The sequence below is a fragment of the Acartia tonsa genome, chromosome 10 (genome assembly GCF_053477335.1).
Source record: "Acartia tonsa isolate MP-2025a chromosome 10, ASM5347733v1, whole genome shotgun sequence".
NCBI classification, from domain to species: Eukaryota; Metazoa; Arthropoda; class Copepoda; order Calanoida; family Acartiidae; genus Acartia; species Acartia tonsa.
The window spans coordinates 27,496,508-27,521,988 of record NC_137269.1 but is presented as its reverse complement, the minus strand read 5'-3'; the positions used below and the strand labels follow the sequence as shown (position 1 = coordinate 27,521,988).

The 25,481-nt window shown below is 31.0% G+C and overlaps 1 protein-coding gene across 5 annotated transcripts; it reads left to right on the top strand.

The window, feature by feature from the left end:
- Nucleotides 1-860: 860 nt before the first annotated feature.
- LOC145329755 (uncharacterized) lies at nt 861-24,494 on the top strand. Of its 5 annotated transcripts, none has more exons than XM_080174135.1 (19): nt 861-944; nt 4,341-4,399; nt 4,666-4,698; nt 5,626-5,685; nt 6,275-6,294; nt 7,219-7,262; nt 9,150-9,229; nt 9,663-9,715; nt 11,602-11,689; nt 12,473-12,505; nt 13,189-13,253; nt 13,633-13,707; nt 15,825-15,886; nt 18,870-19,047; nt 19,303-19,395; nt 20,181-20,248; nt 21,370-21,459; nt 22,746-22,816; nt 23,656-24,492. In XM_080174135.1, exons 1-19 carry the CDS (start codon nt 923-925, stop codon nt 23,674-23,676), a joined length of 1,215 nt encoding a protein of 404 aa, XP_080030261.1. In that variant the 5' UTR covers nt 861-922; the 3' UTR covers nt 23,677-24,492. The 5 variants fall into 5 exon arrangements, 3 of the variants coding, with proteins under 3 accessions (XP_080030261.1, XP_080030260.1, XP_080030259.1); XM_080174134.1 differs by having other exon boundaries at nt 862-944; nt 18,867-19,047; nt 22,749-22,816; nt 23,656-24,494; XM_080174133.1 differs by having other exon boundaries at nt 862-944; nt 18,867-19,047.
- The last annotated feature ends 987 nt before the right edge of the window (nt 24,495-25,481 follow it).

Genomic DNA, 25,481 nt, shown 5'->3' with positions numbered 1-25,481 from the left:
ATTTAAAATCGATACGACAAATCTAACATGCCTTAATTAACGAAAAGAGCTATCCGTTACGGACGGACGGACCGACCCTAATTATAGAAAAGCTTTGCTTTTAAAAATTAAATAGTTAATGGATTATGAATCATCACACGAAAATATCATCCTATTACGTAGGAAAAACTAATGGATTTATTATTACTTGGAACTTACACCAGATTATCATGTACTTTAATTAAGTTAACCTTGTAGAGGCTAAACAACGATCTTCGCCATACCCCCATTACCCCATCCCCTCCCCTTCTGCTGGATAAATTTCTAATTTTTTTAGCTTATTCTCCATGTAATTCTACTCCATTGAAAAAGTTCTATTATAATTAAAGCTATATTATGTGTATTCTAAGATAGCCTTTAGCATCCTTTTCTCTAAATGGATGAGGTTAAGTACAATATAAAGCTTCCCTAAAAAGCATAATCATAAGCTTTAAACATATTTAATTTATTAAAATAACACACACACAAAAAAAATCCAGACTTATAGAAAACACTATCTCTCTCCATCTCTCTCCCTCTCTCACACACACATTCTGTCTCTCTCCCCCTCACACAAACCTGAACGTTATTTAGAAACTAACCAGATTCTAAATATAGAAAAGCATACAATTAAGACTTGATTATAGAGATGCTTTGCTTTCAACAATTGTAGTATTCCAAAAATCAAAAGAATCGAATAATTAATTGTTTCAAAAGAAGCTAAAATAACGGAATTTCTGTCAATTATTAAAAGTGTTTCTACACTTTTTAACGTTACGGACGAACGGACGTAACGACTCTAAATGTAGAGAAGCTTTGCAATTCTTGGACGGGATAATCTTTGTAATTGTTAATATTGTTCTTTATATTAGAATAATTTCAGAGAAACATCTACCAATTAAAAATGGATAATAATATTTTCATAGGAAAATTTATGATTAGATGATATTTTAAACAAAGGTTATAACAATTATTATAAGTATGAAATAAGACGCAAAAATTGAAATAAGTATCAAAATCAGAATTCATCCTTGTTTTAAATTAGTTTTAACTTGCATTTTTTTTATCTCTAAAAGAAAACAAATGTTAATTTACCGCATAGTATTATAGACAGCTTTACGTGGATAGTAAAGATAAAATTGGTATAGATTTTATGATATTTATTTAGTTATTTGTGGAAAATTGGCTTCTATACTATTTGATACAAAAATTTTTAGTTATTTATCGCATCGTATTATAAATTGCTTTCCCCAGATAATAAAATGAAAAATTATAAGATTACAATATACATACTTATATCTTAGAATTATCCTATCGATTTCAAACTTTACTTGATGATTTATATATTAGTTAGGTACAATTTAGAAAGCGTAGCAACTCTATAATAGTTACCAGAAAGACCGTACGTCCATTTAAAACATTCTATTTTTTTACTTTTTTCAACTACATTTTTGTATGATATAATTATTAAAATAGAAATGTTAGAATTGCTCTATCACTTTAAAATCTATAATAGTACGATGTCTGTCTGTCTGAATTATTACTTAAGAATACAGAAAAGATGATTCTGTTTTTGTTTTTGTAAACGATAACAATATTGAGGGAATATCTAGTACACAGTTATTTGATTTGTGTCGACGTATATTTCAACTAGAAGTAGCAATGGCTGACAAATTATCAACATGCATCTAAAATATCAACATTATATTATATACATAATAATAATAATGTTTATTTGGTGCTGCCAGGTACCCCCTAGCTTAGGAGATAGCACATACAATACTCTAAATTGCTGCTATCTATCGACAATTTAGAGTTTACATTATGATGTTTAGTCTCATACAAAAATAAAATAATATATGCTAAGAGATTAATTATTAACTGTATGATCGCGGGGTTCACCCTTTGCCGACTTTCAATTGGGTCTTTGAATATCAGCTTATAGTGTCGGAAATATTAACACAGCCAAGTCCTTTTAAAATGCTGAAAACCAATTTGCTAGCAGACGAAAAAGATCCCCACCACTGGAACCAGCTAGTTGTCTGGGTTATATATCTATACTTAAACATTTATTCTTATAGGTAGACAATATCTACAATTTTATTCTATTCTAATAATGACATTATGACAATTATATAATGTTGATATTAATAACAGTACAAACCTATAAAACTGAAAATTTGAGGAAAATTAATTATAAATTACGAGAGATAAAGAATATAAGAGAAAATAAACCTTATTATAGAAAATAACAATTCTTAGCAAACATATAATTAACGCACTTTATTCTGGAAAAAGAATAAATAAACAAGCTGATTAAATAGGGCGTGTATAAGGTTTCACCCCCCCCCCTCACACACAAAAAAAGGATTTGAAAACTGTATTAGATTTTAACACCCACCCCAACACCAAAAATTTTGACCCCTGATAAAAAAAAGATTCTTACCCCCCTCCCAAAATGTATATAGCTTAGACGTCCTTGAATGTTGGGAAGGGTTGAATAATTCTCCCCCCCCCCCACCGCTAAAGTCGAAAACCACAGCCTATGAAAAGCTTTCACGTGAAGCAAAGCTAAATCAGATTTAAATTTTGCGTACTGTAATAATTGAGAAATATTTTTAATCTACAAAATAAATTGCACGTATTCATGTCCCTTTATCCGTTACAAGAGAGATTAGGAAAGGTATCGATCGAGTTCATTTGAATATTGTTTGCATGGCTCGGCAGCCGCGAGTCAGTCGCGACTACGCCTCAAATTTAAACCCGTTTGGATCGTTTGATTTTTTTTTTGAATTGAGAAAATGCAATATTTAGGCCAGGCTTAGACTTCCAACTGAATTTTTAAAGTAGTAAAATTATCTGTGTCTTTCCGGCGGCTGACGCGCGGGCTGCCGAGCTCTGATTGTTTGGCGCGCAGATCTTCAGTAATTTAAAAAAAAGAGAATAAACAAAATGAGACAAGTAAGGTGGGGTTTATAATCTATCTGTCTATTCAAATATCGCCACAAAACCGCTTCATAACTAAAGACGTCAAAATGTTTTCTAGCCGTTGTCCATAAACAGGACTAAAAAGCAATGTCCGATAATATTAAAGAGCGGGGAAATTGATCCTGGGACCATAAATTACAATGTCCCCTAAAGGTTTATGAACTCGTTCTCTCATTCGTTGTCTTGAAATTTATGTGCAAATCTCCGATAAGAACTGAACTGAAAAACTTCCCTTTAAAAATACAAAATTGATCAATTTAAAATATAGGTGAATGTCAAAATTAAAATAGAAAAAAAAAACACTTGATAAAACTGTTGAAGGTTATTATAAAAGTTGAAACAATGACTAATATTTCAATACTAAATGTCAATTGTAATATAAAAAGATAGGATAAATTACTTTTAAAAAACGAATTGAGAAATAGTCAAATAATTTACAGAAACCAATTTACTATATGCCTAAACCGCAGAATCCAGCTCTAATTTTTTTTTGCAGGCGTGTTGCTTAAAATCTAGTACACGTTTAGAACTTAAAGCCTTTATAGTAAAAAAAGTAAAATATGGTTCTATTAGTTATTTCCTAATCCGTCTCTTTTCCGCTGGACTAAAACCAGTTCTGAACCATGGTACTCCATTCTATTCACGGAAAACAGTCTATGATACGATGGATTTAAAAGAAATTATTGTAATTACAAATTGTGGGTATAGTCCTTTCCACGACATCCCTCCATAAGGGGCGATTCTTCGTATTTTTCACAGTAAGTTTTCTCCTATTTCTAGCCCCTGCGGGGGGCTCTAACCCTGCGGGGCCAATAACCTAACCCTGTGGGGCAATCACCTAACCCAATATAACCTAACCTAACCTAAAATAACCTATAAAAAGCCATTTTCAAAATACGACAAATCGCCCCTTATGGAGGGATGTCGTGGAAAGGACTATACCCCAAATTGTTAATAATCCTTACAATAAAGTAACTGAATGTTTGTTTGTACCAAAGGATCTTACTAACCTCTGAACCGATATGATTCTCCTTTACAGGGTAGCTTCTCATAGATTCCGGTAAGATCTATAACTATTCTTTTGTGGGGGGGGAGAAGAGGGGGGTGGGAAGGGGGAGATTACCCCCATCCCCCGAAAAAAAATGTGAGGGGGGGGGTCATACTTTAATTTTTGACACTTAAACTAGAGGGGTGGGTTATAAATCAATTCACCACCACCCAGGGTGCCGCTAGTTGAATATAAAATTTAAACCATGCGGTGCATTTATCCCGCGGTGCCTAAAGCATGAACCTTATTTAACCTAACCTAACACAATCATAAAAAATTAAAACAGTAGTATTGATGTTAGTAGCGGAGTGTTTTTATTCAACATATTCTCAAATCAACTTCCAGGTAAATAAACTGGCACTTCACTTTTAACTAGGATGACAACATCCATGATTAACAAAAATCAATAAAAGATTAGTCTAACATTTAATTTCATTTTATTTTAAAGAAGTAAAAACCTAATGGCTAATATTAATACAAGATGAAAAATATACAAGCGACTTAGCAGTAAGTTTGCGGCCTGTCCTATATCTCTGTCAGACGAACGTACGTACAGACACATATAAGTTATAGAATGGCTACGCTTCTAGAAATATTCTACCTTGTTTTAGATTGTGGACGAAAGTGATAAGAACTATGTCAAGGAATACTACAGAATTTATCTATCTTTCTGCCTGAATGTCTGTCTATTTATTTATCTATCTTTCTGTCTGAATGTCTGTCTATCTATCTATCTTTATGTCTGAATGTTTATCTATCTATCTACTTGTCTGGCTGAATGTCTATCTATCTATCTTTATGTCTTAATGTCTGTCTATAAATTCATCAATTTATCTATCTTTCTGTCTGAATGTCTATTTATCTACCTACTTTTCTGTATAAATGTCTTTCTACTTTTCTGTCTAAATGTCTGTCTATTTATCTACTTGTCTGTCTGAAAATCTGTCTATCTATCTACCTTAGAATGACTCAATTTGTAAATTATATTATGACTCATTAAAAGCTATTTATTTCTTATTCAAAATATATGACATATGAGATTGGTCTTTGGACGAGTTTTCCTGTAACTATTAGTCATTATCAAAAAATATTTTTCCTATTATTCTGTTTTTTAAAGGAATTTATAAAGCATAATGGCCCCTATTTCTCGCATATAATCGTTTTTTAAGATTTAAAGAAATTTGTAGGACTTTATAAACCTAACAAACCCTCCAATGGGTCGACCTCATTACACCTGTAAACAGCCTTACACAGAAACAGAGTCATGAACTACCGGCTAACCTAAGAAATTTTGACCCATTATATCTATACTAGCGGCCGCGCTCCTAGTATCTAGGTGCTATATATCGAAGAAATATGGAAGGGCAGAAAAATAGCCTAAACCCATACCTACCCGGACTTTTTATAAAAATAATATAGCCTAACACCATCCCAAGACCTATAAGTAGCTTCACTGTAAAGGAGGGACATATCGGTTCAGCGGTTATCGAGATCCTTCGCTACAGACAAATAAGAGCTTACTACTTTATATATTACCTGATTACTATCTATAAATTCTGATGAAAAATTAGAAAGAAGAAACTTTGAACACTGATTTATTGGATCTTACTTCTACACAAACTTTTCAAGGAAAATCATCCATAGTTCAACACATATTTTTATATAATCCACAACTTTAATCTAAATGTTTGTCCGTTCATTTGTCATTAGAGTAAAACACTAGAGGTAGAAAGGGTTAAATAACTATATCTCCCCATCGCAACCACCCTGTGCAACTTTTCTATTGGGTCATTGAAAATCAACTATTGGTGACAGCCAAGTAGCAGACGAAAGAGGTCTTTGAAAAAGGAAGGGAGGTAGTTGTCTGTATATACATCTATACTATAGATCTGTTCATTTGTCAGATAAGGATTTAGTACTTTGGTATTACTAATGCAGTGTAAAAGTTTCGGGCAGTTTCCCCCAAAGTGCCTCGTCGAGCACTAACCCCCTAAAATTTGTAAAAATTTCTTTAGCTTGTTTATCATTTTAGGTAAGGTTAGTTTAGGTTATATTGGATACTGGATTACCCCACTAGGTAAGGCCCCACCAGAGGGGTTAGGCATAGAAAAAAATGGGAGGGGGTACGTGCTCAACAGACATTTTGTGGGAAAGCACTGTTTGTTTTACCTTCTTCATTCTTTTAAAATCCATTTTGATGATTTATTTCTGTTATTAGGATGGAAAATAAGTGATTGCAGGAATTTATCTTAACTTTTAAAATTAAAAACAAGCACAATCACTTTGTATAACAGCGAAGCTGTTCTTAACAATCAGCACAGTGCGTTTAAAGGTGCTTTGACTTTTGTGTCAGAACCTAAATTGGGACATAGTGCATTTCATTACCCTAGGTTAGGTAACTTCATTTCACTTTTCAATAAAATCTAAAATGCAGCCGTTTTTGAGAAAATTAGATTGGAAAATTTCAAGTTCAATTTTCATCCACTAGGAGTTACCGCACAATCATGACAAGAAAAGCAAATATTATTTATTTAAAATTTTGAACAAATTTGCCTTTATAAAGTTCTTCAAAAACCACTCCATAAAAGAGTTGATTCATTGCCATTTTTATCAGTTGCTTTGCTAAGGTCACGGAAATTCAGCCTTAAATAAATCATATATAGAGAGGTTTTATGACAGACTTTATCAAAGCAAAGTTATTTAAAATTTTTTAATAAATAATATCTGCTTTTCTTGTCATGATTATGCGGTAACTCCTAGTGGATGATAGTTGATAATTTTCAAATCAAATTTTCTCCAAAACGGCTGCATTTTAGATTTGGTTGAAAAGTGAAATGAAGTTACCTAACCTAGGGTAATGAAATGCACTATGTCCCAATTTAGGTTCTGACACAAAAGTCAAAGCACCTTCATACGCTCTGTGTCAGCTAAACTTATGGCTGGGAATACAAATAAATAAAAATTAGGATAAAGTTGAAAGAGAATTGAGAAAAAAATACAAATATCTTTACATACAAAACATGGACATTGAGAAGCTTTTCTTCTAAAAAAAACCGCATATCCTAGATAGAAAATATAATTCAAACGTCTTTTTTAAAAAATTTTTCTATATCTTTAAAAGAAGTATTTACATCTATAATAAGTTAAAGATAAAAAAATGTTAGTTTATCAACAGTAGAAGATATTGATAATCATTCATCTGATTTTGGTAAGCTTTTTTATCATTAAATTAAAAGAAACATCTTCAAGTGTGAAACAGATAAAAAAAAAACAATTATAGAAGAACTTACGAACGGACAAAGTTGAAAGAGGGGCCTCTGGGACAGATTGAAGACAGTTTGAATTATATCGAGTACATTCTTTTTTATCTTGTTTACTAAAGCAGGTTTCAAAATATACAACGGCAAAAAAATTGATTCACATTGTACATCCCATTCCCCAAAGATGATACACACAATTAACCCATTTGTAGATCACAATTAGTGGTTGAAACGTTTGGACCCTCAACTAAATGAACCAAACAATCAAAATTCAATAAAAGCCCCAAAGTTGTTAATCCAACGAATAAGAAAAAAATATTATAAAACTTTTGGGAATAGTGTAATAAACAGCACAGTGACCTTACTAAAACTAGACGAACAGAATAAATAATAAATAATAAGTTAAGAAGGAAAAATTGCATGAATTTATTTTCTCTTCTTCATAATAGAACAAAAGAATAATTTATATAAACAAGTATCTAAGCGTTCATGGTTCACAAGAATGTTTAAAGATTTAAAGAACTAATGTTATTACAACTGTTTGTAATTGGGATATTAAAAGTGAGAGTAGGGGGAGTGCCTTCGCCAAATAGCAGGCGCATTATATTACTATGCACAAAAAAGGGCATCCAGTCATCATATCGTATAATAGACAGCTTTCCGCGGATAATAAAATGAAAAATTTCAAGATTAAAACTACTTTTGTAAGCCCCGAATGGCTGAAATCCCGTGTGTTAAAATGAATAAAAACATGAATATATTCTTTCACATAAACTATACCTATCATATTTCTTTACAAAAATATAACAGCAGTATACATCTTACATACATATATGTACATTACTTTTTTTATTTTATTCTTTTAATTATCAAATAAAGAAACCAAACAATCGTAATTACTGCAGTAATAACCAGCTAACGAAACTTACAAAAGAAAAAATATGTATGTATAAATTTTATTTGATTAAAGCTCGTTAAATGTTTAACAATTTTAGATTCTTTCAAACGAAATTAAACTAATCAGTTATCTAATCCTTTAAACTATTTGTAGACCACCAAATCTGCTCCTACATTATTTTCAATTTAGAAAATAAAATCCTGCATATTCTTATCCCTACTGTATTCTATTCCTGCCGTGCTCTTCTAACACCTACTTAACCTAACCTAAAAAAACATAAAAATATGTTTTTCCTCCCATAATTTACCTATGGTTCATTTGCGATTTGGTAGAACCGCAAAAATATTTTATATGTTTTACTCGAACGGGTGGGTTAGCAAATACACTCTAGTTATATAGTGGCTATGTAAGTAACAAAAAAGTAAATTTAGTTTTTGTTAACCCTTTACTGAGAAAAGTGTAAAATTGAGTCATTTTTTTATTATCATAAAATTAGAAATAAATAAATAGGTAAAAATGGCCATGTTTTAGGCTGTTTTTCAGATGGGGATGGGTAGGTTGAAAATCCAAAATTTATAGTACTAAAATTCCCCCAAAGTATTTTTTTTTTTTATAAATCGCAAGTAGAAAATAACATTTTTTGGGTAAAAAAGGAAATCCAGAAGATCTGCAGATTAAATTAATTGAGTTATAAACTTTTGTTGGCAATATACTTTTCTTCATAATGTAAAAAAATTTAAATATATCTTCCCTCGTTTTTTTTATGGGAAGGGAGGTTTCGTGATTTAAAAAAGATATTTTTCTTGCATGTAACTAGAGTAGCCTGTAAATAGATGCCTATAATTGGCCTATGCTTTTTAATGGCTCTTCTTGCGATTTTTTTGGGTCGAATTCAGGAGGCAGCAAAGGCTTTTTATATAAACTTACTTTTATTTAGCATCGGCCATGGGGTTTACTGGAAATTCTTCAAGCATCTGGGAGAACGCCAAGTTTCTGGAACCAATTTTCTATACACAGGTGATAATTCTTATGCATTAAAGCAAATATCACAAATTACAAAGTAGGACAAACAATTTTAAGAGGTCTTTTAGATGCCTAGCATCTCCATAAGTGACAGCTTCCCTTACTTTTTATCTCTGTTCAAAAGATTTAGATAGGTGCATTCATGCAAAGTGCCTGTTGAGCAAAGATACCTCTCTAATTTTAAATAGATTGTCTACCATTCCTAACCTTTTAGGGGTGTGGGTGCTAATTCTGCGGTGCTACCCAGTACCCAATATAAACTAAACTTACCTGACCTAAAGTAAAAAGCAAACAAATGATAAAACTACCCCCAACCCTTAATTTGATTTGAATATAAGTAAGAGTTGCCGAGGTTGGGGGTTATCAGTGGCCAACTACTTTGTGGTTAAGCGCCTGGAGACCTTGTTGAATATGATTTCCAATTTAGAATTCCTCCTACTGTACAGTATCAAGACAAATTCAAGCCCCACAAAATTCCAGGTAATCATATTTTTATGAAAACAATAGCATAAAACCGACCCAAAGCTTAAATTTAAAAAATCATACTAGGATCACGTATGAACCTTACTAAAAAACCTCAATTGGTTTAGTCATTAGCAATATTTACAGATAAAAACCTTATTTTTTAACCTTATTAGGATAACAGTCAAGAATTGCCGCTAAAACCAATTACATCCAATAATAAGCTTGCATTTTGACAAGATGACACGTGATTGTTGCATTTCAGCGGCAATTTAAAAATTTAAGGTTGTATACTATTCAATTAACGAAGATATTTTAATAGCAAAAATTTATTTCATATTCAAAATTTTGATTTCAAGCGTTGTATCTTCTTTATTAATTTATTAATATAAACAAATAAAGATAATTTGTATTAATACTGTTCTTCATGAACTCAGAAAATGAATGAATAAATTATGTAACAGTTAGGAGGTTGAAACAATCTATGTAATAAAGTACTTTTCTTTATTTAGAAATTTATTTCGGTGAACATAGCACCTTCTTCAGTCTAATGTGGTTTAGCTGGATGCTATATATATATATTTTGTGAAGCAGTTATCCATTTCACTTTTTTAATTTCCAAAAAAACCTGTAACTTAACTATGTATTAAAAACCACCGCAATAGCGCAAATGGTAGCAGGCATGCTTGTCATAGGGGAGGAGTTGTTTTTTCGAGTAGGAATAAGCCCCCCGCAGGGGTTAGGCATTTAAAAAACCTAAAAGATTGTCTAAAATAGGGTAGGTTATGTTAAGTGTCCACTCCTGCGTTTGGGACTCCTGGGTTTGTCGTAGGACCACAAAACACCACCATTCTTAATTTTCAATTCCCTAACTGTATAAAGTAATATACCTTATCAATCAGAACTTTCAGATGAATGAAACAATTAAATCAATCATAACTTCTAGATGAATGAAACCATTATAACATTTATAAACTTATTATGTACCTTTTATTTTATTAATACAGAATATGAGAACCTTATATGCATGGATATATTATTGAACATTTTATATAAAAAATGTTTTTTATCTTATAATTGTACATTTTACATCCGCGGAAAACTGTTTATAATACGATGCAAGAAGTAACTATTCTTACATTTGTATTGACTAACTTATCACTAAGTACTGAAACCTAGGGATGGAGGCATAGACGTCCAAGGGGGGGTTAAGGGGTGATTACCCCCCCCCCGCACCCCCAAAATTTTTGATTTTCAATTTTTACCCCCCCCCACCAAATAAAAAAATGCCTCTATAAAATAAAGATTACCCCCCCCCCCCTCCAAAAAAATTTTTATTTTCAAAATTTGGACGCCCCTGGATGGAGGGGACAATGGGCTGTTTATTACACTAGACCTCAACGTTTTACTCAACTTTGGGGACTTTTAGTGAATATTGATTGGTTGCAAATGTAAATCTAACATGTATATTTCCAATTAAATCTGATCCTTACGAAACATATGGATAGAATTTTCCTAGATGGTCATTAATTAGCATTAAGTTATGGACATAATTGTTCTTTTCTATCTTATTTTATCCTGTTCTGCCTATATTTAATTATGTATGTTGGTTAATTAGCGAGGCTACTCAATACTTCAATATGTTATTGTCTATCTGGTTGTCAGATACGTTTAGGAGGAAACGTGATTTTCTCGTCTGCTATTCAAGATAGATGACTAAAACTTTTTATTAAGATTTTATTCCAGTATTGTATAATTTACTTGGTTCTAAGTCTGTTGGAAATGCTTCGAAAATCATATTGAAAATTTCAATTTTTTTGAGAACTTTTTCCTAACCAATGACTATCCTTGCGATCTTTTCGTTGAAACAACTACTTTTGATCATAATTATTCTTATTTTTTAGCGTGAAGCTTCATTTCAACCTTCTTGTGCATGGGAAACTGAATGAAACTGAGAAGAATCCATTTATAAATTCTGATATTGAGTTTCAGGTAAAATATCAAATAATTCTAAATATTTTTTAAATTTAAAATAAATTGCCAATATCATGAGTAGCGAAGCACCTGTACAATCAAATCCAATATAAAGTAGTAAGGTTTTTTTATCTGTAGCTTAAAAGATTGATAACTGATCGAGTAATATTTTTTCTGCCCATCCCTTCCCCTTCGATTTCAGAGCCTCAAAATGACAGAGGCGCAGCCACTAGTAGTATTTAAAACTAGAGAAGTGATTACTGTAAGTTTTTTTTCAATTAGAATATGAAGGGTACTTAAGAAAAAAACGGATACTAGCAGTTACGCCTCTAAAGGCCTCTAGGAGCAAATGAGAGAAGAGAAGGGGGAGGGGGAAGTCGACCCTCAATTTACGTTTTATAAAAAGTAAAATTGAAAAAAAATATTACTCATAGTTATTTACTGGACCTTTGAGAAGTTTTATTTTCTAAAGGAGAACCCTATCGGTTCAGCGGCTAGTGAAATCTTAGCCAACAATCAAACACACAGAAAGACATCTAGTTACTTTTATGTAGGAATAGCTTTAAAGTTAGATAAGGACCTGTATTATGTAAATGTTATCCTTGTTATAAATATTTAATACTTGAAGTGTTTTTTTTTACTGGTATTCTATTACTTATGAAACACTTTTCAAATTAATTAAAATAAAATTTTCCTACAAAATTATAAAAATTTTCATTTTAATTGAAATGAATAAATTCAATTGAAAAAAAATTTCTAAGAGGATAACGTCAGTTTTTCTTACAAAGAATTTTATTTTAGTTTGAATTGAAGAATGGAGACAATTCCTCGCAGGTGACATAGATTATTTTTATTATCAACAGCGAAAATACTCTTAAAAATAGTCCGTTTCAGGAGAATCCGACAGTTAAAAACATTGAATCAAAATTTATTCTGGTAAAATTTGGACCTATTATTGCATCGAATTATATGTCGACATTTTCTGTTGGCTGAAGTCCCGGGCTTACAAAGCAGAAATTTCTCCTATTTTTTTTCAGCATGGGTCATAACTGGCTTTAATCCGGCAGAAATGAATTGAATTTCTTAAAATATATTCTAGAGCATGAAAGTTTTTTTTTTTTTTTTTTTTTTTTGGGGGGGGGGGGGAAGATTAGAGGGTAAAAAAGGTATTGTAACTAGTAAGCTGATTTAGTTGAATTAAGTTGAAAACAAAGGTATCGTTTTTAACGTCTTTTATCTTGACGCTGTTTGAGTCTTAATCTACACCCACATTATCAAAAGAACAGTTCTATAGTATAAAAGTATAAACAGACAACTACCTCCCTTTCTTTTTCAAAGACCTCTTTCGTCTGCTTCTAAATTATTTTCTGCTACTTTGCTGTGTTAATATAAGCGACACCATTGGTTGATTTTTAATGACCCTATAGAAAGGTTGCACAAGGCGGTTGCGATGGGGAGATACAGTTATTTAACCCTTTCTCCCTCTAGTTTTTTACTCTACTATCAAAGTTGTGTAGGTTGCGGACTTGGAGGTGCTTCAGCCACACAATAATGAATGGAAGTCCTACGAAGTTTCTTTCAGGTAATTACAAGTTCGTCTTTCAATTACGCAGAAATTACATCAATAAAACTGAAAATTGCATATTGTTATAACATTAAAACTGCCCTTCGTCTTTAGTATTACTCTTATTATTTTTGTTTTACTTACTTGCTTGGTTTCTGTGTCTCTTTGTGAATCAAAAGGTGCATTTAATTTGAATATATCAACTAACAAAGGCAGAATTTTATTTAAAGGATTTTTTGGTATTTTTTAAAATAGGACAAACAAATTTTGACATTTCTACTTGCACAAATATGGCCTAGCAATTCTACAAAAATTGAATCTAAAATTTTTGTTTTAAAGCTACTATTCTTTTGAATTAATAAATGGAATTTTACATGACGAATCCACCTTATTCTAGGACAGATTCCGAGGACCCAACCACCATTACATTTTCTTCTATGAAAAGATCAGAAAAGCAGCATGTTATTCTCAGGTAAGAGTTATTTATCGCATCATATCATAGACATCTTTACGCGGATATTGAAATGAAAAATCATATGATTTAAACCAGTTTTATGATTTTTATTTTAATATTTGTGAAAAATTGGTTGTCATTAAAAGCTATGCATAATTTTCAGTGTGGCTGAGAACCTGTTATATTCCAGTGGTGAGTGGATATTAATCGGTTTCGGAGCCATGCCAAAAAAATTAGAATTGTGTTCATATGTAGAGCAGAATAATACTAAAAACTCTATAATGTATACAAAACTAGACCGAACGGTCATATATGTGTAGATTTTAATTTATATATTAAATGTTTAAAAATAAATAACATATATTATACACTAAATAGAGATATAAGGAGAAAAAAGATATAATTTTTGCTGCCCTCTTCCTCCTAAAGATTTGAAAATTACCAAAAATTTGCTTTCAAAAAAATATACATCTTTTACGTTGCAAGGAGTACGTCAGTCAGTAAGGGATACTTACAGAGATGCTACGCACCTAATAACATGTCAATCATATAAAGTTGAAAGAAAAAAAATTCAATTATTTTTATTATTAGCGGAGCAACTCTATAGTTTTTAATTTCCGTCATTATGCCGATCAGTATGCAGCATGTATGGAACGTCTTTAAAACGTAAAAACTTTTTCGTGAATAAGTCGGTAATGCTTTTATGTGGGCCAGTGGATTTTTTTTATGTGAAATGTGATTTACTCAGCCACTATTTGGAAAGTTGACATTATTTTCTTTTAGTATTCAATTGACGTAATTGATGATTTCTTTGGTTCTTCATATATAAAAAGACAATGACAATTTTTTTCCTATGTCTAACCCATGTGAAGGGTCCTAACCCTGCGTGGCCAACATCAGATGTTCCCTAACCCTGCGGGGCTTCCCAGTACCTAGTATAACATAACATAACATTACCTAAAGATAATAATCAAATGGAATAACAATCTCCTCCCTCTATATCTTCCATTTATTTCAAAAATACGGGGGGGGGGGGGTCAAAACTAAAAGGGTACTTTATGTGAAAGCCCCTACCTTAGTTTTAAAGTGTCTTAACCCTAGTTCTTGAGTATCTTAGTTAGTACAATAATGATTTCTAGATAATTGAATCAAGTTTTCTATTTGCTGAAAATAAAAGTGCCCGAGCTGCACATGTCAGTCATCTATAAGCCGCCAAAGTATCGTCGTTTTGTAATTTTGCTAGTGGCTATGCCCCTAAAGTCCCACAGGGCCACTTTAGGAGAGTGGAAACTCAAATATTTATTTAAGAAAAGGGTTTTTAAAGGTAATGATACCCTTCCCAAAAATACTTATAAAACCGTCCTTGGACCTATGAGAAGCTTCACTATAAAAGCAGCACTATATCAGTCTAGCATTCAGCAAGATCTTATACAACAGAGTTACAAACATCCTGTTACTTATTTAAAAGAATATTTCAGCTAGATGTTTAATTGCCATTCTGTCTAATAAATATTAATTTGCTTATGCGCGGCTGCCAAGCCAACAAAATGTTTCCTCATAATTTATAATTTAATCTATTTATCAAAAAAATAATTTTGCTTTAATGAGAGAAGTTCCAATTAATTTGATTTTTTTTTTTTTATACTTAATTCGTGTTCTATAAAGCTTCCTTTCACGTACTCTGTCTAAATATATAAAGAAGTAATAAAATTTTAGGCTTATTATAATGGGGATGGGGGGGGGGGGGAGTTCTGCATATGAAAGTAAATGTAAATTGATGACCATCCCCAATGATGATACATAAAATTATCCAATTCTGAATATTACAATTAGTTGTTGATATGTTTGGACTCTCAACTTAATAAACCAACCAATCTAAATTCAATTAAAGTCCAAAAAGTTGTTGAGTCAGCAAATAAGAAAACGTTATAATTAAACTTTGGGGACTAGTGTAATAGATAGCCGAATGTTCTCTCCCTCCCCAGCTTAGGTAAATATTAACTCTATTTGTAAAGTCTTATTTGGTAATCATTACAAATATTTAAATTTTGTTGGTTATGTTCATAAGCATTCTTGTTCTTGTCTATTCAATTGATAAATAATGAGAGAAAAAAATTCTTGTTAATTTTCTTCAGAAACATCAGCTTGAGTTGGGCCCCTCTACTTTCTAAAGAGATCATTAGGCCTGATATTCCAGGTAAAGCTATTTTTTTATAGCGAGGCTACTCTATAATTTACTTTGTTTTTTCCGTCAGTCAGTCCGTAACGCAAATGGGAAATGTAATGCTATGAAATTTTATTTGTAAGTATTTAATATACCAATAAGCATCCGTTATGTAATTTACTTTGTCAGTGGGTCTGTCAGTAATAAACAAAATAATATATAAAATTTTTTAAAGATTTTTGTAATAGGTTCTGTAATTCTTTCTCAATTAAATCTATTCTTGATTTTAACAAAAGCTCTTTAAATCTTCTTCTCCGTATTGTTGTTTGCTTCGCTACTGATGATGTCATCCTTTTTTCTTTTTGTACTTGCACCTAGTCCACTGTCATTATAATACCTTACACAAATTATAGTATTGTGAAAAGTAAAATAATATATTATTTTTCTCATATTAGTAATAAGATAAGACAAATTTTTTTTTAAATTTTTTTTGGGGGGGGGGGTAATTTTTATTTTTTGGGGGGGTTAAGGGTGTCCCACCCACCAGAAAAATAGCTTAAAACCATCACCAGTAGGTATATTCGCTGAAAAGTAGAGCCCAATCGGTTCTGTGGTGACTAAGATCTTAAGCTTCAGACAGACAGACGGACATACAGACAGACAGACATCGTTCTACTTTGTATTATAGACTAGCGACTGCGCTTCTAGCATGTAGGGGCTCTATATTTGAAGGGATATGAAAGTGCAGAAATATCAAAAAAAAACATATCCAGACTTTTTTATATACAAATAAAATAGTCTAAAACCATCCTATGACCCATAAGAAGCTTCACCATAAAGGACCATTCTATCAGTTCAGCGGTTAGCGAGATCCTTAGCTACAGATAAAAAATTCACTACTTTATATAATAGGATAATCGAATATACCATCCTTTATGATTGGCTCTACTAGGATAGAATATACTAGTGCTTCTTCCTATTCATCAAGCTTATTCAATGGTTCTTCTTTCCCATTATTTTATTCATGGTGTTTTTTCTTTCACAAAAGTCATTAAATTATATTAAGTAGTAAAGTTTTTAATTGTCTGAAGCTTAAGATCTCATTAACTAGTGAACTGATTGGGTTCTCCATTTAAGGTAAGCTTCACATAGGTCCTGTGGTGGTTTTTGGCTTTTCTTTTTCAGATTTAAGTCTTGAGATAGTTTTAAGCTATTTTTCTGGCACCTTTTTAATACAGTTTTAAGCACCTTTTAAATACGGTTTTAAGCTATTTTTCTTCCCCTTTAAATACAGAGCCCCTAGAAACTAGGGGTACAGATACTAGTTAAATTTATAAAGCAAACCTACAAAATGAAAAATTAACCCCAAAAAAATGAATTGTTATCTTTTAAGTTAAAATTTTTTTCAACATAAAATAAAATTTAGGATATTTTTTAAAAACACTCTTCCTAACCTCAGCCTTTCTTTGGTATTGAAAGAAAACTTTTATAAACAACTTCAAGTTTTTCTTTCTTAATAAAAAGTGCAAGAAATTAATTGGAAGAGTTCTTGTTTAGATATAAGAATATTAATGCAGGATTTATCTAGCTTATAGTTTTAAACAAGTATGATTACCTCCAATGATAGCGAATCTTTTCAAACTTTAAATGTAATTGGTACCCAAAGTTTTATTGCACACGCCCTCTCATTCATTTAATGGTCCAAACTAACAGAGTCAAAACAAAATAATTTTAATCTACGGAAGAGATATTTTTTTTTATTTATTATAGTTGGTGATGTACATCTATTTATCACCCATTGTCTTTTCCTTTAGGAACCCTAAAGATATCGAAAAAAATAAGGGTAAAGGGATAAAACAGGCCAGACAGACAGATGGACTTAAAAACTTATGAAGGCCATTATTTTCTTTTTCTTTTTCTTTTAACACAGATATTAAAAAGAAAAACATATTGTGTTTTTTGATGAAAAATAAAGTTGAGACCTTTTGAAATTGAGCCTGGAAGCTTACAGTAAGCTGTAATATTAAATTAATTTTCTTCATATAAGTCCATCATTTTTTTACTATAGAAAAAATTGTACAGTGTGTTTTTTTATGAGAACTTTTTTGAAAGCAATTTTACCCCACTTATAGTTATCAGAATTTATTGATTAATGGCTTATTTTCTTTGTTTTGTAATGCAATTAATAGAACAACAAAAAAAATATTTCAGTTTTATTTAAAAAGTACAGTAAAATCTAAAATTCAAAACTTAGGTGTCAACATCTAAAAATGGTTTTAGCGCATTTTTCTTATGCCTAAATCTTCTACCCTTTGCAAGAAAAAAATTGGATTTTCTGTAGTCGACTTTGGGGGGCCAGTACTCCCTACCTGGTTGAGATATGACCTTCAAACTTTGATATGTTCTAGTACATGTCCCTAATAGTATCTGTATACATTTTTAGCTCTATATCTCAACTTTTTAGTGTTTAGCAGCCATTCTTGCAAAAGGTTGAATATTTGAGCATAAGAAAAATGCGCTAAAACCATTTTTAGACGTTGACACCTAAGTTTTGAATTTTAGATTTTACTGTACTTTTAAAATAAAAACTGGAATATTTTTGTGGTGTTCTATTAATTGCATTAAAAAATGAAAAAAATAAGCCATTAATCATTAAATTCTGATAACTATAAGTGGGGTAAAATTGCTTTCAAAAAAGTTCTTATAAAAAAACACACACTGTATAACTAAGATTTGTCTCTACTTCTTCATTGGTTGTCAGTTTATCTAAATGAGAGTCTATCTGTGCAGTCTACAGTAACTTCATAGTTACTCTCTCTTATTTGCAATATTTTTTGCACGAGTTCCCTTAGAGGATATATAATTATTACTCTTTTTTATACATCTTTTTTTTATAAATCATTCCTATAGCTTCTGATGGATTATACTAACTAATTTCAGACCACTCATTGGCGGCTTTTTAGTCCCTTTTTTTCTATTTTATAACTACATATTATTTTCCTTGTTTATTTAGTAGTAGTTTCAACAGCTGCGCCGCCAACCACTTCGGAAGCACCATCAACAGCAGCTGTTGAGAATAATTCAACTGCAGTGGTGGAGAATAATTCAACTTCTGCAGTAACTCCATCCATATCAACAAACATTACATCTTTATCACCTGAGTCACCTGCAACCAACGCCTCTTCTTTAGCGAGGTAGTAATATATAAATAGATGTATGTCTGCCTATCATGTTAAATCTCAAGAACAAAGCTATTGCTCAACATGTGATACTACTAAAATTCAACTGGATGTGTAAACCTATTTCTTAACTACAAACTATCGATATATAATTAGATAAACGTTGCCCTAGATTAAAATGAAATGGCCCAAGTTGCGCGTAAAATCTTATTTCTCATGTCACGTGTACAATTAATGTGCAATCCATGTGCAAGTTATCTAAAATTTTAGTGACAGTCCTTCAACCCCAGCATCATCAACTACTCCACTGTCACCGACAACTTCATCATTGTTAAATGTAACAACACCATTTCAAGAGTTTGGGTAACATTTTAATTCCCGCCTATTATTACATGTACAAAATATTTAATAAGTTAGTTAAATAAGATGGATTGTTTTAATTAGAGTGGAGAAAAGTGGGGTAGGGCAGTGAACATAAAGGATAAGACAATGAACGATAGATTTATATACATCCCTAATTTTGATAAAGACATTAATTTTTAACCAACCAATTAAAATTCAATGAAAAGCCAAAGAATAAAATGTCGTGGATATTTGAACTTTGGTTACTATTGGAATTTAAAGTTTAATGTCCCCCTAAATCCTAGGGAAATGGTAATTATTTGATGAAGATATTCTTGAGTATTAGTAAATTTAATCCATTAATCTATGTATCCATGTCCAGAAAGATGTCTTAAACGGCTAGACCGACCACGAATAATATTACCTCCCAATAAGTGTAACTTTGACGTTAGCAAAGCTTTTGATAAATTGATAAAGGTTTAACAAGTGTTTTTTTTGTGTTTCACTTAATTTTATGACTACATTTAATATATCTGACGCCATAAGAAAAAAATATGATTTATTAATTTGTTAACAAAGATAGACAACTTATTTTCTAATAAAGATTTTCCTGACTATTAAATATATAGTCTATGACCTATGCGAACTATCATATAACCACTCCCCCCACAAAAAACTTGAATTACCCCCTATATTTAGATTTTGTTTCCCCATTACCCCAAAATAAAAAGGGTTTGACGTCCTTGCAATACCGACTTAAGATAGCCGACTCTTTAAATACATCTTTTATATTGTATTTATTGCAGAAATGAGACACAACCATCCGGTACCCCGCTCAAGGATGATGGCAATCATGGATCTATTGGATACACAGGTATTACCTGATAATATGGCACCTTGTTACAAATCATGGATCTATTGGATACACAGGTATTACCTGATAATATGGCACCTTGTTACAAATCATGGATCTATTGGATACACAGGTATTACCTGATAATATGGCACCTTGGTACAAATCATGGCAATCATGGATCTATTGGATACACAGGTATTAACTCATAATATGGCACCTTGTTACAAATCATGGATCTATTGAATACACAGGTATTAACTCATAATATGGCACCTTGTTACAAATCATGGATCTATTGGATACACAGGTATTAACTGTTAATATGGCACCTTGTTACAAATCATGGATCTATTGGATACACAGGTATTAACTGATAATATGGCATCTTGTTACAAATCATGGTTCTATTGGATACACAGGTATTAATTGTTAATATGGCACCTTGTTACAAATCAGTGCATTAGTAGCTTTAAAAAACTGTAGGCAGCTAAACTCAAATTTTCTGGCTGCTTTCACAGGTGATAGTGTCTGTCAAACTAAATTCTTGTTTTAGTAGCGGATCTACTTTATAATTCGAATGACCGTCATTCCGTCATTTGAAGGCATCAGAAACATCATTATTTTCTTTATTTCGCCATCATACCAATTTCTAACCAATTTAAAGTCATTTATAACTATACTAAACAGTTAAAATGAATATTTCATGTCAATTAATAATAATTCAAATAAATGGGTTTATTATTACTTGGATGTTACATCAGGTTTTTTTTATTCTCTAATAAAGTAAAACACACAGTTGCTAAAATAACGATACCCCCCAACCACCCCATTACCCCGTCCCCCCCCCTCACTACCGGATAAACGAACTTACCAATAAATAAGTTCGCATGTTAGCAACCTAAATTAACGATATTTTTCGCCTTTCTTAATATCAACCTATTTTCTATAACCATTTTTATATATTTACAAAGCAGCTTATAGTTCCTAATAAAGAATGACTTCATAATAGAAATAACCAATGATAGGCCAGTATACATTGTAATTGATCATTGGCAAAATGTATACTGGCCTATCATTGGTCATTTGAATTGTATGACGTAATTTTTTATTACGCACTATAACCTGCTTCATATTTACAGGAGAGGTTTTGCTGATAATTGTGGTTGTTGTTTTGATAATATGCTTCGCAGTAGTCTCAACTAAATATTATTTTCTACAGAAAAATATAGGTAACAGTTAGGTAACATTTAACATGAATATATCTTTATATAAAACTAAAGCTTTTCTATAATTTAGATAAATCTGTCCGTACGTCTGCAATGTATAGCTCTTATCATTACCAGTATGTTTGTAGGTCCATTAAACACTGGTGGACTAGTAAACTTTGGTTATATAGAATATTTATTCTATTCATCTGATTTGGGAATTGGGATTCCTAGGGACAAAAGATACACTGATATAAGCGAAGCATCTCTACAATCAAGCCCAAAAAGTATCCTGGATTTACTCATTCTTACATTTATTTTATTTGTAAAATTTTATTAAATAAAAACCTACTTATTAAGTTCTTTAATAACTTTACAAGTGTTAATATTAGTTTGTTTGATTGATATGATATGATATGATTTATTATCAGTAAATTACAGATTAATTTTACAAATAATTTTATACATTTTAAATTACATAAATTAGAATTATAGATACATTTATTTACACTGACAAAATTAGGAGAACTGTACTACAGGGCCTTTAAAGTCAATATTGACTGGCCCAATTTTCAATCATTTTTTAATATATTTGTTTTTATAAATGTTTTGATGCTGTACGTATTGGTGCAAAAAATGGGGACAAATTTCAAATTGTTTTGGCGTGTGACGTCATACCCCCATCTCTTTTCTAGGGGGTTTCTTTCCTCCTTCCCTTTTCTTTCCCCTCACTTGTGACGTAAATAAACAGCCCCGTCAAATCAATTTAAAAATTGTCCCCATTTTTTGCACCAATACGTACAGCATCCAAATAAGGATATGTTATGTTATGCATCCTTGTTATTTCTAGGGCCATCGGCAACTCTAAAACTAGAAATAATTTAGTTGCGGGGAGGTAGAAAATCAATGAAAGTGATCTTTTAGTAATTTTAAAAAAATAATATATCTAGATTTTCCATCTGATCCCATTTTTCGTCAAACTTGAAAGGGATATTTAGCAGACAAAAAACACAGTATATTTTTTTGTTATAAACGAGAACTATTCAAGAAATAGCGCGTAAAATTTTTTTGACGATATGATTTTTAGAGAGCTAATTTTACCCAACATTATGATTTACTAAGAAATGTGACAATCTATAGCTGACTCAGAATGCGTACAAAATGAAAAAAATTACTTAATTTTGAACATAAATCTGTAAAAGTTTAAACCAATGACAGGTCTGGGATGTACCTTCTTTATTCTCCTATTGGCTGATTTAGACAATATGTCTTTAGATTATCTCTATTGTAATTTAAATGCTTATTCTCAGCAGGAGCCTACAGAGTAAGCAATACAGCTACCTCTACAACTTCTTCAGACTATTCTAATCCATCCTTCCAGGTATAATACTTATCTCATATCTATCTATCTATCTATCTATCTATCTATCTATCTATCTATCTATATATCTATCTATCTATCTATCTATCTATCTATCTATCTATCTATCTATCTATCTATCTATCTATCTATCTATCTATCTATCTATCTATCTATCTATCTATCTATCTATCTATCTATCTATCTATCTATCTATCTATCTATCTATCTATCTATCTATCTATCTATCTATCTATCTATCTATCTGTCTATCTATCTATCTATCTATCTATCTATCTATCTATCTATCTATCTATCTATCTATCTATCTATCTATCTATCTATCTATCTATCTATCTATCTATCTATCTATCTATCTATCTATCTATCTATCTATCTATCTATCTATCTATCTATCTATCTATCTATCTATCTATCTATCTATCTATCTATCTATCTATCTATCTATCTATCTATCTATCTATCTATCTATCTATCTATCTATCTATCTATCTATCTATCTATCTATCTATCTATCTATCTATCTATCTATCTATCTATCTATCTATCTATCTATCTATCTATCTATCTATCTATCTATCTATCTATCTATCTATCTATCTATCTATCTATCTATCTATCTATCTATCTATCTATCTATCTATCTATCTATCTATCTATCTATCTATCTATCTATCTATCTATCTATCTATCTATCTATCTATCTATCTATATATCTATCTATCTATCTATCTATCTATCTATCTATCTATCTATCTATCTATCTATCTATCTTTCTATCTATCTATCTATCTATCTATCTATCTAACTATTATTAAATTATTTTGACATATTTTTAGGAGAACTATAGAGATTATTAAGAAAAATTCAAAGAAAACTTCTCCAATTTTTAAATTAATTAATTTGTAAATAATTACTTATTTATCACTGTAAATACTTATAATGTATTGTATTTTATATTTATTAAATCAAGGATGAAAATATCCGTTATAGCGAAATTCGACAATCCTGATAGTATGCTTAATGGGTTGGCTTACATTTTATAACTTTTATGTTGTCTTTAATGACTAAGTTTGTTTTAAAAATGTTATGGGAGGGAGGTAGGGAAAGGACATTGTACTGTAAATTATACTGGTCGCCAAAGTCTCGTGATCTCCTTTTTTTATTAGTACAAATCTTCATAGTCCAACTTTTCAAATACAATTGGGCAATTTTGTTTATCGTAATAGGGAGAATACATTAATTTACTTCTTATCCTTTGTTAAGTAATTATATGCATGCTGTGAATGAGAAACAACAGTAAAGACACTTCTTGTGGAAAAGCTTTTCCAGAATTGCTTCGAAACCGATTATTATCCGCTGGATTAGAAACGGTTCTCAGCTATACTGAAAAATCATCTATAGCATCGTATTAAAGACAATTTTCCACAGATACAAAACTGCTATAATTATTATGATTTTTCATTTCAATATCCAAGGAAAGCTGTCTCTAATACGATGCGATAAATAACTATTCTTTTTACAGTTATAATTCTTGCTATGCCTTTAACCCCCAAAAAACATTATTGTTTTGTTTTATTTTCATAAATTAGAACTTTTTGTAATCAATTGTTTTAGATCAAGAAAAGTATTTTTAATGCACAATTCATTGTATTTTAATAAATTTTTAAAAAATTCATGCAGATTTTTATTTAATTAAAATTGCTCAAAAACCATAATTATAGAAAGGTTTCGTTATTAAAAAGCATTTAACTTATAGCGTAGCTACTCTATAATCATCTTTGTCTGTCCATCCGTCAGTAAGTCTGTAACGCCATGGGAAAGATACAATTTTCTCAGCTGTTAAAATGATGATTTTTTGTGAAGTTTCCCTACACCAATTTACTTTGTCCGTCGGTCTGTCAGTCATATATTAAATATTTAAAAAAACATTATTTTATATTTTAACAAATAATCTTTAAATCTCCTTGTCTGTATTCCCATAAATTTTTTTATGCTTAACTAATTGTGGATGTTATGAATTATTAAATTGACTTAAATTTTTGGTTTTATCTGTAAAGGAATACATCCTATTTTGTTAGCCCAATTTATAATAGGATTTTTCGTGGACAATTGTCTACTAAACAATACGATAAATGTTTATTTCAGTCTGGCGGCTTAAGACCATTTAAACCCAGTGGAAAAAAATGAACCCCTCAAAAAAAATTTATTTTGTAAAATAATTTTATATCCAATTTGTTATTTGAAGTATGATATTGTGTTCTTACTAAGAAAATATTCTTTACATGTTATATTTTTTTTTCTAAGTATTTCTTACTCCTTTCATCTTTTACAGAGAGAAGCTTTTATATTATTTAAGTGTCTGTACGTCAGAACAAGATTTTTCAAGTACGGCTTTATTCGCCTCTATACCCACTTATTCATACTGAAAAAATATGCATCTTATCGTATTCACAACAATTATCTACTACAAGATACAAGTCATAACATAACCAGGGGTGAATTCTTTAAAAAACTTTTTGGCTCACTGTCTCACTAAAAAAGTAAGGAAATTATACCCTCTAAATTTTTAGCGAGCCTTAGCGAATGTTTAGAAAGGCAACAGTTTTTTAAGAATCCACCTCAGTTCTCAGCCACACTGAAGAATCATGTATAGCATCGTATT